General features: G+C 45.7%; 1 protein-coding gene across 1 annotated transcript; it reads right to left on the bottom strand.

Annotated features, from left to right (window-relative positions):
• Window positions 1–1,434: 1,434 nt before the first annotated feature.
• LOC144720976 (uncharacterized) lies at window positions 1,435–4,808 on the bottom strand. The gene is made up of 3 exons (XM_078598202.1): window positions 4,609–4,808; window positions 2,845–2,997; window positions 1,435–2,101 (listed from the first exon to the last, which is right to left on the bottom strand). Exons 1-3 carry the CDS (start codon window positions 4,663–4,665, stop codon window positions 1,922–1,924), a joined length of 390 nt encoding a protein of 129 aa, XP_078454328.1. The 5' UTR covers window positions 4,666–4,808; the 3' UTR covers window positions 1,435–1,921.
• Window positions 4,809–14,575: the final 9,767 nt, after the last annotated feature.

The following is a 14,575-nucleotide window of genomic DNA, read 5'->3' as shown; positions in this document are numbered from 1 at the left end:
TTAAAATATGAAAATAACAAAAAAATCTACATACACATTTACAACCTCAAGTACAGCACCACCATTGTGTCTTCTTCTCAATGTGGCCAATTAAGCACCAAGGAATGCTCTAAAGCTCACGCTTCGTGTTCACCACAGCCATACTGACGAATGTGGTTCGCATCTATGAATTGACAACTGTCAGTCTATAAGTGTAATTTATTCTGTCTTTGTATACATTTTTTTTTTCACATAACTGTTATTTTTGTTCTTCCCATATTAGGTTGTTTAGTTCCAATTCACGTATTGTTGCGTTCACGTATGATTTAGTTAATGTTTTACTGAGTTCATATATGATTGTTTAAGTATTAACCTTAATGTAACTTCCTCTGTAAATGTTCCATCATTGCCCACTCCAGCTTGAGAGGCTGGCCACCCGTAGTCAAGACGTTCATAGCTAATCGGGTTTTTCCAGCTTAAAGCAAACGTCTTTGTCTATATATTAATTATTCAAATGGCTACTCATAATTGCACATTGTAGTCAAGCATACACCCATCTTGATGCAATAATGTATTTTTAGAACAAAAAACATCGTACCATAACACGCAATGCCACGTATAAAATATCCTACTACAGCATTCTATAATACTTTGTACCAATGGTTCTTAACCTTCACTGGAGCCTTGGTTCCCAATCGTAAAAAAATATATATGTAAAATAAAAACACAGCGGTCGATGAAACAAATGTGTCGCGAAGCCACGCCCCTGTCAGCATCGGTTAGGGGGCGTGGTCTCACCTACAATATGTTGACAATGCGGGGACTCCTCTACTTACGAACGAATTTGATTCCGGAGGTCTGTTCGTAAATCGATTTGTTCGTAGGTCCAACTTTACTCCCGTCGATTCCGAACATGTACACTAAACACTGGGAATGGCTTTAAAAGTTGTATAATCTCCTGTAGATGTAGATGCCATGTGTTCTTCATATTGTGCAGATGCCGCAACCGCCATCTATCGCGCGGCGGTTGAACTTACGACTCTCGGTCCGAATGGGCAACTGGACATACGGACAGGTTTGTTCGTATCTCTGAAAGTTCGTGAGTCGAGTGTTCGTAAGTAGAGGAATACCTGTACAGTAAATGTTATTGGTTACATAGAAAGTCCTATTTATCCAGTTACCCGGCTAGTTTGCTAAGGCAGATCCGTTGTGCATTAGCACAGAACAACATCAGGACAGACCATACACCCACGGTGTCAGTGTTAATCCACATCTACCACCAATAAATAATCCACCCTCAAACCACACTCACCGACAGTGGAATTCATATTATCGTAATAGAATACTTGCTAGACTAGCCTAATGACAATATAATAAATATATAGAAAATACCAATACTTTGGAATAAATTACATTCTCACAGTAAACTTTCTTTTACGTGCAATACTTCGTTGATTTTTTTTTATATAATATCGGGGAGTTAGCCCACAGTGAAACAATAAGTTATATAAATAAAGCCTTCAGTCAGATCAGAGGCTGAAGGTCACGTGACCATCTTAGTCCTCCAAAGCAGGGTCATTGCCCAAAATATAAATACCTGTTTAAAATGTGTTCTTTTAAGGCAGCGTCATTTACCAGTGTGCCAACGTTGTATGCTATGTAGACCAGTAATTGTTCATCAACACACCTATCAATAACGTCTTGTGTTCATTGGCAAGACAACATTGTGCCACTCCGCGCTACACGGCTGTAACCAGGGTTGTCATAATTGCCTGTGATTGTGAGCACCGCCGGTGTCAATTTCTGGTAACAACTATCAAATAATTGTGCTCATGTCTCGTCACTTTCAAAGAAATTCCACTTTCACTGCTAAAGGTCACACGACTGCCAAAGGCAGGACAACGAAGCTGTAGACAGAGGTGTCGATGGAAGGACGAGCATCTCACTGTGGGTTCGCCTTTTTGTTCAGCACATGCAGGCTACGGGCCACCACGGATGCCATGTGCTGAAACATGTGCAGGATCTGGAAGCTGGCCTGTCGCGTTTGCCAATCGCTGGAGTAAATCTTGCTCGCCACGTCGGGAGAAATGGGCTCAACGACCAGATTCTCTGAAACATCCACCTGCAGACGACACAATTGCATAACCCGTTACTCAAACTGACAACGATGAATTCACCTGACATGCATCACCAGTTGCTTGAAGATCTCCCCCACGCCAGATCACTCACGGATTTGTTTAGCTATACTTCCCCATGCTAGTCAGTGCAAATTAGTGAATGGGGGGGGGGGGGGGACGGTTCAGATATCGCTCACCACTGATGGTATACATCGTCAGCAATACTCGACATCATAATCATCATCATGATAGATCCACCAATGGCTCCTGAATAGCTATCATAATGAGGTGTTTCATCTCATAATATTCAATAAACATCATAGGCCATGTTGCATCCACTCCTGGATGAAGTCCATCTGATGCCATCGCTATTCCAATGATGCACCAATCCATCCGTCTCTCGCACAGGAGCCGATCTCACGGCTCCAATGCTGCGTCACAGCACAATTTGAACGCTAAAGCAGTCATTGGGTATACTGCAGCATTGTAAACTATCATCGTCAGCTCTGATCAATTCACTGCTGAATGTAGGTCTTCCAAAGCCGTCGCCATGTAAAGTCTACAAATGATCTGAATACTACATTGAGTTTAAAATGTATATGGAGTACACACACCAAAGTATCGTATGCTTAGAATGTCCTCGCCAAAGGAAGAGCAAGTCAGCCTAATAAATGATATTGGATAAAGACGGACTCCGTGGCTATGTAGATCTGACCGCGACGTAGTTCCGCATCGTGTTGCATTGTACCTCCGCAGCAGAGATGAGGTTCAGCATTTCTCGTATGCCCGTCACCAGGATGTCGGTGTCGGTCGCGGGTCTGTCGCGTAGAGACACCAAGTAGGTCTCGTAGATGCGGAGGTTGTGCGCGATGCTCCCGAAGCACCTGTCAAAACTCCACCTCTGTGAGACGAGAGACATTCCACGTCAAGAGTTCGCGACGTTGCGATGTGGGGGGCAGGCGTGCACGCGTGCAGGCAGACAGCAGCGGCTGAAACCTCACGATGTTTAAAGAATGCGCTTCTGCGGCCGTCTGGAACGCACTCCTTCCGATATAGGGAAGCCACTGGAGCTATGCACTTTCAAATCTAGAGAGAAAACTAATTTCTCTAGAACTGCTTTTTTCGTTTAGTGTGTCGTCATTCCCCCGCAACGTCGCGATGAGCACGGTTGGCTACGTAGGGTGCGAAAGAAGTTCAACGACATGCAACAGCAAAGGAAGGTGCAGCCCGAAAAACACGTAGCTCTTACTACTACCGCGTCGGTTTTAACGGATGTCCGACGTTTCGTTCCACGTGCTGATGAAGCTCCCAACACGTGTAAGGAAACGTCAGACGTTGTGCCGGACATCACGCAGTCCAGTTGAACACGCATCGGAGAGCCACAGAGCTCTTACTTATTGCAGATGCTTTCCTGTGGCTATGGACTTTTTTGCGCTGTCTACCGTGAATTGTATTCCTTGTTTATGAGAAGAAGAAAAAGAAGACTTTAGAAATGTCTTAGAACGTTTAAAGTAACTTTCTGACACGCTCGGTGTGCCCAGATGATGTTACTGACTTTCAACACAGTCACTGCAACTATGAAATAGCAATTACGCCTGAAAGTAATAACAGTATGTTCTTTCTGGCTACTTATTAACCAGAAAGATCAGTATGTGACCCATGCTGTCACACTCATGTGTGACAGCATGGGTCACAGTTAATCCACGTACATACAAGTCAATACTGAACGCATATTTTATTTGCTCTGATTTGTGCCAACCCCTTTGGTGCAGATACATATGCTTTATTGAGCATTCAATGGCTAAAGTGTACACACACATACACGCAAACGAACTTCGCATCTGCGCTTCAAATATCCGATTGATTGTTGCAGTCCTATCCAGACGCTATCAACAGCACAGCTGAATAACGCGCACGCGGATAACGTGAATCAGCGGGCAGGGGGAGCGGGGTGAGTAAAAAGACATCGACAACGGAGCGTTCACCACGCCGTGGATGCAATAACAGAGTCTCTGCACGAAGCGAGGGAAGAAAACAAACTTCCTCTGCTTGCAGTCGCTGAGTTGAATCATTAAAAAAACAACGACAGTTACCTTACTCCTTAAGTACGGCAAAAGACTGGTTACGTTTATTGTTGTTTAATCACGTAATAGAACCCATTGAGAAATGTAAATATATAGATCTTTTTTTATGAATGGTAAAATTACAACAACGGGCTTAAACAACCAGCGGGAAAATGAAATGCATTTATCATCGTCCCTTATCCAGTAAATTATAACTAAGCCTCGATTTTAAAAAAATGCATATGGTCCTATATTGGGACTTAAGACTATCACTTAATTATAATTTGCCTTATAGAGGAAGCCGGGGCATCCGGTGGGAACCCCATGCAATACAATGGCACAACAGCACACAAAGAGCGTACGGACAATCCAGCAACCGATTTGCTGTAGCGCCTTCTGCAGGCCACCTCGCGACCACACGGAGATCAGCGGGCCAGACGGGCATTCACCTGTCTCCTGATCGCGCAGTGGTCGATCTGTGTCGGCAGCTCCTCCGGCAACTCCATGAAGAACTGCTCCTCGCAGTCGCTGTCTCTGCATTGCAGCACCTCAGTTATCTGTATAGGGGCGGGCAGCGTGTCCGGTGGTGAGAGGAGAGTGGAGGAGGCGGGCGGGAGGGGGAGATGTGGGAGGAAGGCGGTTGGGTGCGGTGGTGGTGGTGAAGTGAGTCAGATGACAGCGTAGAGGAGGCGGAGTGATGAGATGTGGTGGGGTGGGGTAAGAGAGAGGTGGGGGGGGAAGGAGTGAGAAGGATTGCAGAACTTATTAATTACTTTTAAAAAAACGCTCGTCAATTTTGGGTTGGGGAAATACCCACTCACTGGCCCAATGGGCAAGAAGCCATTCATTCACAAGACGGGGATTTGTCGCAGATTTACGGTGTTGAGGTGACTTTAAGACTCCTACGCCTAATTGTTGAGGTTCAGTTCCAACAATAACAAACCATCGAGGATGTTCCAGTGGGGAAATTACCCAAGCAATTGCCTAATAGTGGAATAAATGTAATTGTTTGACATCTCTGCTAACACAAATACATCAACAAACCAGTAGCACTGAAAACCAGTGAGAGTAAGTCATTCACTTAGTTTATCCATTTAGTGTATCTATAGTATGTGTTTTAATCAGACAAGGAAATCAGCATTTTAGCGTCGAGTTTTCGTATTTGTGTGGACGTGTTGTCGTCGAACGGCAGAGATAAGCGACAACTCCGTGAGATAACGAAAAAATATGCGGTGGGTAAGCAAAACAAAAAACAATTCCCGTTAGTTCTGTTGCATTTCCCCCCTTTCATTCCTGTTCATTGCCTTATTCATACGTAGCTACGAGAGGGCAATGGCACGTTTCATTGTGTAGCGCATACCTAATGCTCAACGTGCGTAAACTCAGCCCTTCATTCCTCCGCAGGGTTGTCAGTGCAGGTTTATATTAGAATGACTTCCAGTTTATTGGAACGTGAACAATAGCTGTCAAGGCATTGCCTCTCCCAAGTGGGGGAATTCCCGCACGTGAATCCAAGGCTGCAAAAAACAGGAATAGGCGGTCAGCTGTGGGAATTCCACAGCAAACAGTTTGAGGTTGGACCACTGCCTTTTGTTATTGTTGTTGTTGGAATGATGGCGCGAGTAATCGGACATAACAAAGAGACCGCTGCACGGGCGCTTACTGCCTTGGGGTTTTCACACGTGTGTCACTATGCCACGTGTTTTCCGGTTGTGCAGCAATTTGTTCGGCACGATGCCCGGGCGTTGCGCCCGATACGGCTGGGAGCTTTTTATATTTGTCTTCCTTTCAGGAAATTAACTGGAGCTCGAGAAGCTCCCACGGCACGTGCAGCGAAACGTCGGCCGTCAATGCCCTTGGGCAACAGCGCGCTAACTTAGACGCGACAATGCGCTGGAGTGACGCGGTTTTCTCCAGCACTCACGTATTTCTGGAGGTGGGTTTCAGCGTCCGTGCTCAGCTTCTCGGCGGCGCGCAGGCAGTCCGAGATGGCTCGTCGACCGTGCGGGGAGAGGAGCAGCGGAGCCCCCTCGGCGCAGGCGCACAGGGCGCTGGCGAGCAGCACCCAGCGACTGAACGAGCACGCGGCACCTGCGGGGGAATGAATTGAAGGGAACGAATGAAGAAAAACAAGAGAAAATCGCGGTGGTCGGACATTTGCGTTACGCCTCGGTGGGGACGGTTGCGTAAAATGTGTAATGAGAAATCTTTCATCCGACCGGCGTGGTGAAGTATGGTCAAACAACCCAATGACCAACACCACTTCGGGGGGTCTTCAGCCAACAGCGTATACGATATGTATCTATATTTAGAAGTCGAGTGTTTTGAGTGACGGCCCTTCAGAACAGAGGTTAGAAAGTACGTAAATATTGACTGACGTGGCTGGGGATTGCTTCGCCAATGCAGTCCCTCTAAATGTTTCCTCTAAAAGTCAGTTAGCTATCCGGTACGCAACTCACGTCTCCTTAGCTACGCACACGCGCAAGATTTTAAACGCATCCTAGTAGGCATCTGTATAGAGATTAACGTGCATGTCTGTCCACGCACGCGTGCGCGCAGCCTGTCAGGTGAATCGCTGTGATGGCACGTGATTGAGTGCAGATGCCCCCTGCCTCGTGTTCATCGCAACTTCGAGAAAAAAAAACACCTCCCACCGCTCCCGGTCAACACTTGCGAGCGTTTAAAAATTCGACCCAAAATAACCTCCGGTCCGGCAGTTTTCAACAGATATCGTCATACTAGATTTGAAGCTTTCGTGACTGCAAAGATTCATACTTTTAGGTTTTTTCGGTGAAGTCACGTAGGTAAAAAAATAATGATAGAATAATAATGAATGAAAATAACTAAAGATATCGTCATGCAATGCAAACGCATGAACATTATTTAGTCTCTTAATTTGTTTGCCAAATGAAACAGTGCTAGCAGAGGCGCATTATAGTCCTAGGTTTCGTGCAGCGTGTATTGACTCAGGGGGAGAAAAAAAAAACCCATCTGACCCAATATGTGGTCACAGCTGAAGTTCCTTATTTGATTAAATGAGGCATCGGCACATGGCCACATCCATAACAGAGGTTTTTTGTGGGGTAAGATCGCGTAAATGTATAAATGTGTCGTTTAACCCGCCACCACTCGACACAGCCAATTAGTAATGTTTGTCACATAAACAGAACGTGGCCAGTTCGCTACTAGTACAGCACTTCGGTGTGTTGGAGAGGCACGCCACAACATTTACAATTTGAGTACGACGTTTCGCCAGTAATTACAACTAGCTTCATCAGGTGACAGCCAGATTTGTGGAGAAGTCCACCTGTTTCGTTCCTTAAATGCGTGACAAACCTTACTAATTAGCTGTGTCGGGTGATGGCGGCGTTAACGACACATGTACATGTTTACGCGATCTCACCCAAAAACACCCGCATTATGGATGATATTGGTCGCGAAAGCCGACGTGTTAAATGTGGTTACGTATCAGCATTCGTTGGGGGCGCCTACAAATTTAAATATACCAAGACTAACGTAGACAAGTAAAAACAATAATGGAGAATTGTCCCCCCCCCCCCCACCACCACTCGCTGCTCAATATTATATAATCTGTACATTCCAACGTTTCGATCGACTGGCCTTTCTAAAGAAGAACGCAGTGCATTCTAGTCCGCAACTATAACAAACGCCGCATGCCAAAATCAGGACATGCGTAACATGCGATTGCGCAGAAATGCAACGAACACTTAAAATAATTGACGCGTTAAATGCCGTGTGTGCTTTAAGCCCCGAAGGAGTACGCAGGAGTGTCCCTCGGAGACAGGAGGAATGCAAACAAAACGGTCTTTCTTAGCCCCTGAAAGTCTCCGCTGCAACCCACCATTCCGCGGCGGCGCGAGTCTTGAAACCATCTGGAGAAGGGAATGACGGCTGCGTGTTCACACAGGACTCTGATGCTCCTCCAACTGCTCTCTCGCCAGCTGCTTCCAGTCGCTTCTTGGTCGTCCATCGCAAGAGTCTGACTTCTTATAGTCGCCTCTAAGATCCGGAATTTTTTTGTCTGTGAAGACCCTTGGGAAAATCCCCCCCACCCCCCACCGCCTTCCACATCCCCCCCCCCCCCCGCTGCACACATTTGGGGGAAAGTAAAGTAGGGTGCGGTATGGAGCATGCAACAAGCTACCTACTTACCCCGCCTCCCGCACCCTTCGATTAGCACGGGTGTCTACGTAAGGTGTGAAAGAAGGTCGACAGGCATGCATGCGTGAGCAAGTAAACATGTCGGTTGCGCAATGTGACGACCATAATGACTGCTGCGGATGTTCAGAGAATGCAGTCGTCTGCTCGCAGACCTGTGTCTGTCTGTGTGTCCTTGTCAGCATTTGATCTGTCAGTCAGCCAAGCCACGGTAGATAGACTCACACAGAGACCCGTAGACTCACGCAGAGACCCATAGACTCACACAGAGACCCGTAGACTCACGCAGAGACGCATAGACTCACGCAGAGACCCATAGACTCTCGCAGACACCCATAGACTCACACAGAGACCCATAGACTCCCGCAGAGACCCATAAACTCACACAGAGATCCACAGATTCACAGAGAGACCCACAGAAACCACGATGTGTCCCACCGCTTGTTGTCACGCGCCGCGGTGGCATTTGGGTGATGATTTCATTTTCCATTGTGAAAGAGGTGATCGCACTCGATGCGGGCGGAAGAGGGGAGGAAGTGGGCGTGGTGCGGTGAGCCTGCTGATGACCGCGTGGTGGATGGATCCTCGATGGGAGTCTCAGTGTGGGATGATGTTTGAATTCACACAAATTGCCGCTCCACCCGTTTGTATCTGGCACGCGGCCAAGTCTTTCTGTATCTCCGCTTGGGTCGACTCAGCCTCAAACGAGTCACCTGGGCGGCGTGGGTATTATCAAGGGGGGAGACAAAGGTGGTCGGGCGTTGTTCCATGCACACCAGCCTTGTGTGATGGACTTTTTTTTATCGGACGTGGGTGCGTAGTGGTTAAGCTTGCTATCCTACGAGCTCAGAAAACCGGGTTTGATTCCCGGCTACAAAGCACATCATCAGTGGCCATTAGCATCTCGGTTCACCTCGTTCACTTAGCCTTAAATATGGTGCAATATGTCGCGAGCATCATCATCATTAGGCTACTGGAGAGACAAATGCGGCTGGGATAGCGCGGTTCTGACCACATCGTGTGCTTTCCACTCCTCAAGAGGTTGTCCATCCACTACTAGCCGAGTGCATCCCCGCTCTGTTGAGGTGTCGTGTGGGAGTTGTTTCACCACACTTCATCGGGCTCGTCAATACTGGTTCGTGAAAGTGGGAATAATTGAAGCGGGAGCATAGAAGTATAGTACAACTACCAAAATGGATTATGCTGCACTGCCCGTTGCTGATTAATGCATAACCCCGAAACTTATGTCACCTGCTAAACATGGTACTTGCCCGTTAAAGAAATGCACAGGCTCGACGTTGCTTCGCTTTTGAGCTCTGACCATAGTTCATTCGATGTATCAAGTCAAATGAGTCCAAATTCTCAATTCCCATGACGGGACTAGGACACGTGTTTCCCAGGAGACGTCACCAATGAGTGTGTATGTAATGTCCGTGGGAGTAACGATGGGGGGGGGACGTGCTGTTCGCTTGACACAACCGATGAGCGTTCAGCATCTTTGTCAGTCCACCGCTAAATGCGATTTCCCCACGCAGTGCGCAACATTCAGGAATTTGTGTCGACCATACTTCACCGCAGTGGCTTTTGACGAATACGTCGATCGTAGACGTGAGAGCGTACAGGTGGGATAACCATAGTTAGATCCATAGATAGTAGCCGCACCCTTATAAAAGACATTCTTGAGACGACTCAGTGAGGCTTCTTACGAGTGAAAAGTTTCGGTTACAGTATTAGTCATTTCTATTAGTCTGATACTTGTGGTAAAGGAATCTATGCGTAGAGTAGATTAGTTGTGCTAAAGAGTCTTGTCATGGAATGTGGCACTTCAGTTTTAAGACATTGCGTGTGGAACGTTGTGGATGTTAAGCAACAGAATAAAAGTACATTCACTCAATTTCCCTCTTCAGAGTGACCTAAATTTAGGGATCCACTCATTTATTTCAACACGTAAGGTTCCTCTTAATTATTTATATTCAGAAACTCGCGGTACTCTGTATGTATGTATGTTGAACTTTATTCGCACCGAAAAGTAAATAAAGGTACGTCTTGGACGAATATGAAAATAGGTTCCAATGATCACTTTTAATTGACGAATCTAAGTGCGTACATCCACTCGGTGTCTTATTGAAATGCGTTGCGTGTGCATTTCACTTCACTTTAGTTTTGTTAATTTATAATTTCCATCTTCAATCGGTAACTCTCCTCCCCCCCCCCTAAAAAAGGACAGAGCCCCAAGAACAACACTGGGTCATCGCAAAGCCAAATAAATCACGAAACGCAAATTTGCGTTTTAGTCCCAACATTTTCCCCATTCCCGATCATAATCTTACAATTGTTTACAAATATATTTAATACGAGACGCGACCCAGTACAATAAAACAGCCGTTATCAAACGCATAGAAGCACTCGACAATTGTGAAACGTACCAGGGGACACCGCAGTGATTTCACCAGACCATGGGGTAGCACTCGCGGGCAGCCCCGGCACACGCATCAATGCGTCGTGGTTTTTTTTGTATTGCAGAATAATTCGCGTTGGCGTTGCTAGCTGAAGAGGTGTAATGGTGAGCGCATTGGATTTTCAAGTTGCAATGCAGAAGTCGCCGGTTCGATCGCGGCAGTTGAAACAAATAGCAAGTTTCTTAAATCCCCCGAGGCAGCCGGTCCATCCAGCATTATGGATGAGTTCCCCATTTTTCGATCGACAGGCGATGTGTGTGTGTATGTGTATGTATGCGTGGGGAGTGGTGGTGTAGCGGTTAGCGCGCTGCGCTATGAACCCGGCGACCCGAGTTCGATTCCCGCTCACGGCCAACACCAGTGACGATTATCTGAACCGGTCCTGGGCCTCTCCTAGGTCAACTCAGCCTCAAATGAGTGCCTAGTGCGGTGTGTAAACATCGCCACTAGGGAGACCAATGCGGTCGGGCGTGGTGCTGGCCGCCTACCCCCTCGTGTACCGTTCCGGCCTTCATAGATGCACGCTAACAGCACTTGCCCTTACAGGCTATACGGGGGAGCTTAGTTTTTTTTGTATGCATGCTGAACTTTGTTTCGCACCGTACGAAGCCAACCGCGCCGATCTTTCTCTTATTAAAAATGCTGTTAATATATCAAAGGCGTCTTTCAGCCTTCACGAAGATTCATTCCACCGGTTGTCTCTGGCACAGCAGAAGCGGGTTTGGGGGAGTTAGTGGATCGTGCAAACTCATAAGCTGCATTGGCTACAGCGTGACTTGCATACGGTAGTACAGCAAGTTGATTGTCGATCTATGTGTAGATTTTGCTCCCTATCCTCTATAGGTTTAGATGTAATCTCCTCCGCTGTTGGTAAAGGGTGGTGGGTACATCCACCTCTTCCAGCGTTGAAGCGTAGACCAAACGACCCTCAAGAGGGTCTTTCTAGACCTTCCCCGAGTGGAGGCCCTTCTGCCAGCAGTGTGGCGAGCAAGCAATTGCAGGGCCGCACCTTTATCCAATTTTACATCCAGTGGGCACGTTACAAGTTGGAAATATCGGAATTAAAGCTGCACATATATTTCGATTTAAAGCTTTCGTGACTGCAGGGATTCATCTTCTTGGTTCTTTCGGTAAGGTCACGTAGAAGGGAAATAATAAATAATAAAAATAAAACATAATAAAATAATTCTCACGACGTTTCGGCCACAACGCAAGCAGCCGTCCTCAGGTGAAGAACAGGTCTGTCGGAAAGACAGGGTCTGAATGTCTTTCCGACAGACCTGTTCTTCACCTGAGGACGGCTGCTTGCGTTGTGGCCGAAACGTCGTGAGAATTATTTTATTATGTTTTATTTTTATTATTTATTATTTCCCTTCTACGTGACTTTACCGAAAGAACCAAGAAAACTGCACATATATGTTAAGCATCAGTAGCTGGCGGCCAGTCATCACCACTGTCATCAGTCACGACCTACCCACTGCTGGATGCGTGCCTCTCTCCAAGCCGTCACCATATCTTGCGTTGATTTCGCTCCTGCATAAACGCTGATTTCAGCACCGCACTTCTACCGAGAACAATATTTGTGACGAAGCTTTGAGCGCTTGGTCGTCAAGCCTCCCCTAAGGATGTTCGCAAAGGCATATACAACATCAAGATCTTCACGCAAAAAAACACCTCGCCACCGCAGTCTTTAACGACACACTGTGGCAATGTTATCGCCATCAGCCGCGGTCAATCCACGCCAGCGCTCGACATCTCTGGCTAAACTTAAACGCCTCGTTTTAGATATTGCCCCACAACTTTGGAGGAAAATTAGTAATATTTAAAAATAATTTTAAAAACAACACGCTTTAATGAAATGTACCGTACGAGTAATGGTAGAACTCCACGACTCCAGAAAGTTTCCCCGAGGCTTGCCATTACGTAAGGGGCCGTAGTGATTTACACCCAACGTTAGTTGAGCGTGGGCAATTAGACCCAAGCCGAAACATAACATATAAAAAAGATTGTTTAAATTTTTATTTTTTTATTTTTAATGCAAACTTCGTATACGAATGTCATACTGGTGACAAAACATGTTTTTTTTTCCAAAAAAAAAACTGGTGACAAAACATGTTTTTTTTTTAAAAACATGTTTTGTCAGCAGTATGACATTCGTATACGAAGTTTGCAGTCGATACGACATTGGGAAGTGGGTTAAAATTGAGTTACAAGATTTGAGGATACGACAACAGACAAGTGTGAATTGATCAAAATCGTGTAAAAGAATGTCTTCAAATATATGTTTTAGATGTTTTATGATAGACTATAGTCTTGTCATCAGTATGACAAAAGTATACAAAGTTTGCAGTCGATAGCACATTGGGAAGTGGATAGTTCAAGTTCATTTATTAGGTATAGCCCTGTGAGCCATTCGGCTCTTGAATCGGGTGCAACCGCAACAAACAAAAAACAAAAACATGAACAAAAACACATCTTAAAGTGAATATGTGACTGAGTCCAAACAGAAAATCCAAGAAAAGACAGCAAAATATTGCAGAAAAAAACACCCTACACCAACGCTGTGTGCAAAAATCCCAGTGGGATGCAAGTCAAACAACCAACAACAACCACAAGACAACTTAGATTAAGGCCATCAGTCTTTACATAATAAAAATTAAGTTACAACATGTTTTGAGGATACGACAACAGACAGAGCTAAATAAAAAGCGTCTAATAATAAAAATAAAGAGCAGGCGATGGAACGACCTTGGCAGGTGCCCCATCCGCTGCGTCTCGAGTCAGCGCGTGGCCTTTGCAGGTGATGTTCAGACGTCCCACCACGGAGCCATTCGACCGGCAATGACGTCAGCGTCTAGACTTGTGAGTCATCTCGTTCGGAGCGTGACGGCACACCTTCGCCTCTTGTGAGGCCCCGCCTTCCCACTGCCCGAACAATGATGCACAGCACGTGTTTACCGCCGCTTCGGGAAAACAGGTGAAACGTGTGGGAATGGAAAGTTTACCATGGGCGGAGATTGCTTGCGTTGCGATCGAAACGTCGTGATTTGTTTCATTTTATTTCTACCTACGTGACTTTACCGAAAGAATCAAAGAGTATTAAAGAAAATAATTAATGATATGCTCACGCGATTCCTAATGTGAGGGATAAAGTGAAGCCCCTGACCCCCCCCCCACCAAATATAGAAGTTAAACTCCGCCTTTGTATTTTACCTGTGATGCCTCAGGGTTTTATTTGACACCTTACACGTATCAGTTATATTGGTAAGAGCACCCAAAGTCAGTGTCATCATCAATCATGGTCAATCCACTGAGCGCAAGGCAGCTTGAGGGTCATTTGACTATAAACTAAACTATACATATTTATTTTACTCAAGTAAGGTCCACTGAGCTGCACAGCTTCTTTTCAGAAGCGATCTGGTTACAAATGATGGCTCGACGAAGTGGCTTATCACGTGGACATTTATAGCAGCCAAATACTCTATCAAAACGGAATTCCCGGGGGAAAATCCACACGACCACGGGGAGAACATGAAAATTCCAAATATGCATACCAGGCAAGGTATCTTCTTGGTTCTTTCGGTAAAGTCACGTAGAAGGGAAATAATAAAATAATTAAGATAAAAATAATAAAACTATTCTCACTTGTTTTATTATGTTTTATCAACTCTCACTTGTTTTATTATGTTTTATCTTTATTATTTATTTCCATTCTACGTGACTTTACCGAAAGAACCAAGAAGATGAATCCCTGCAGTCACGAAAGCTTTAAATCGAA

Source organism: Lampetra planeri, chromosome 10 (assembly GCF_965212315.1).
Source record: "Lampetra planeri chromosome 10, kcLamPlan1.2.h2, whole genome shotgun sequence".
Taxonomy (NCBI): domain Eukaryota; kingdom Metazoa; phylum Chordata; class Hyperoartia; order Petromyzontiformes; family Petromyzontidae; genus Lampetra; species Lampetra planeri.
Note: the sequence above shows the minus strand (reverse complement) of the source record. Positions and strands in the feature narration are given on the sequence as shown.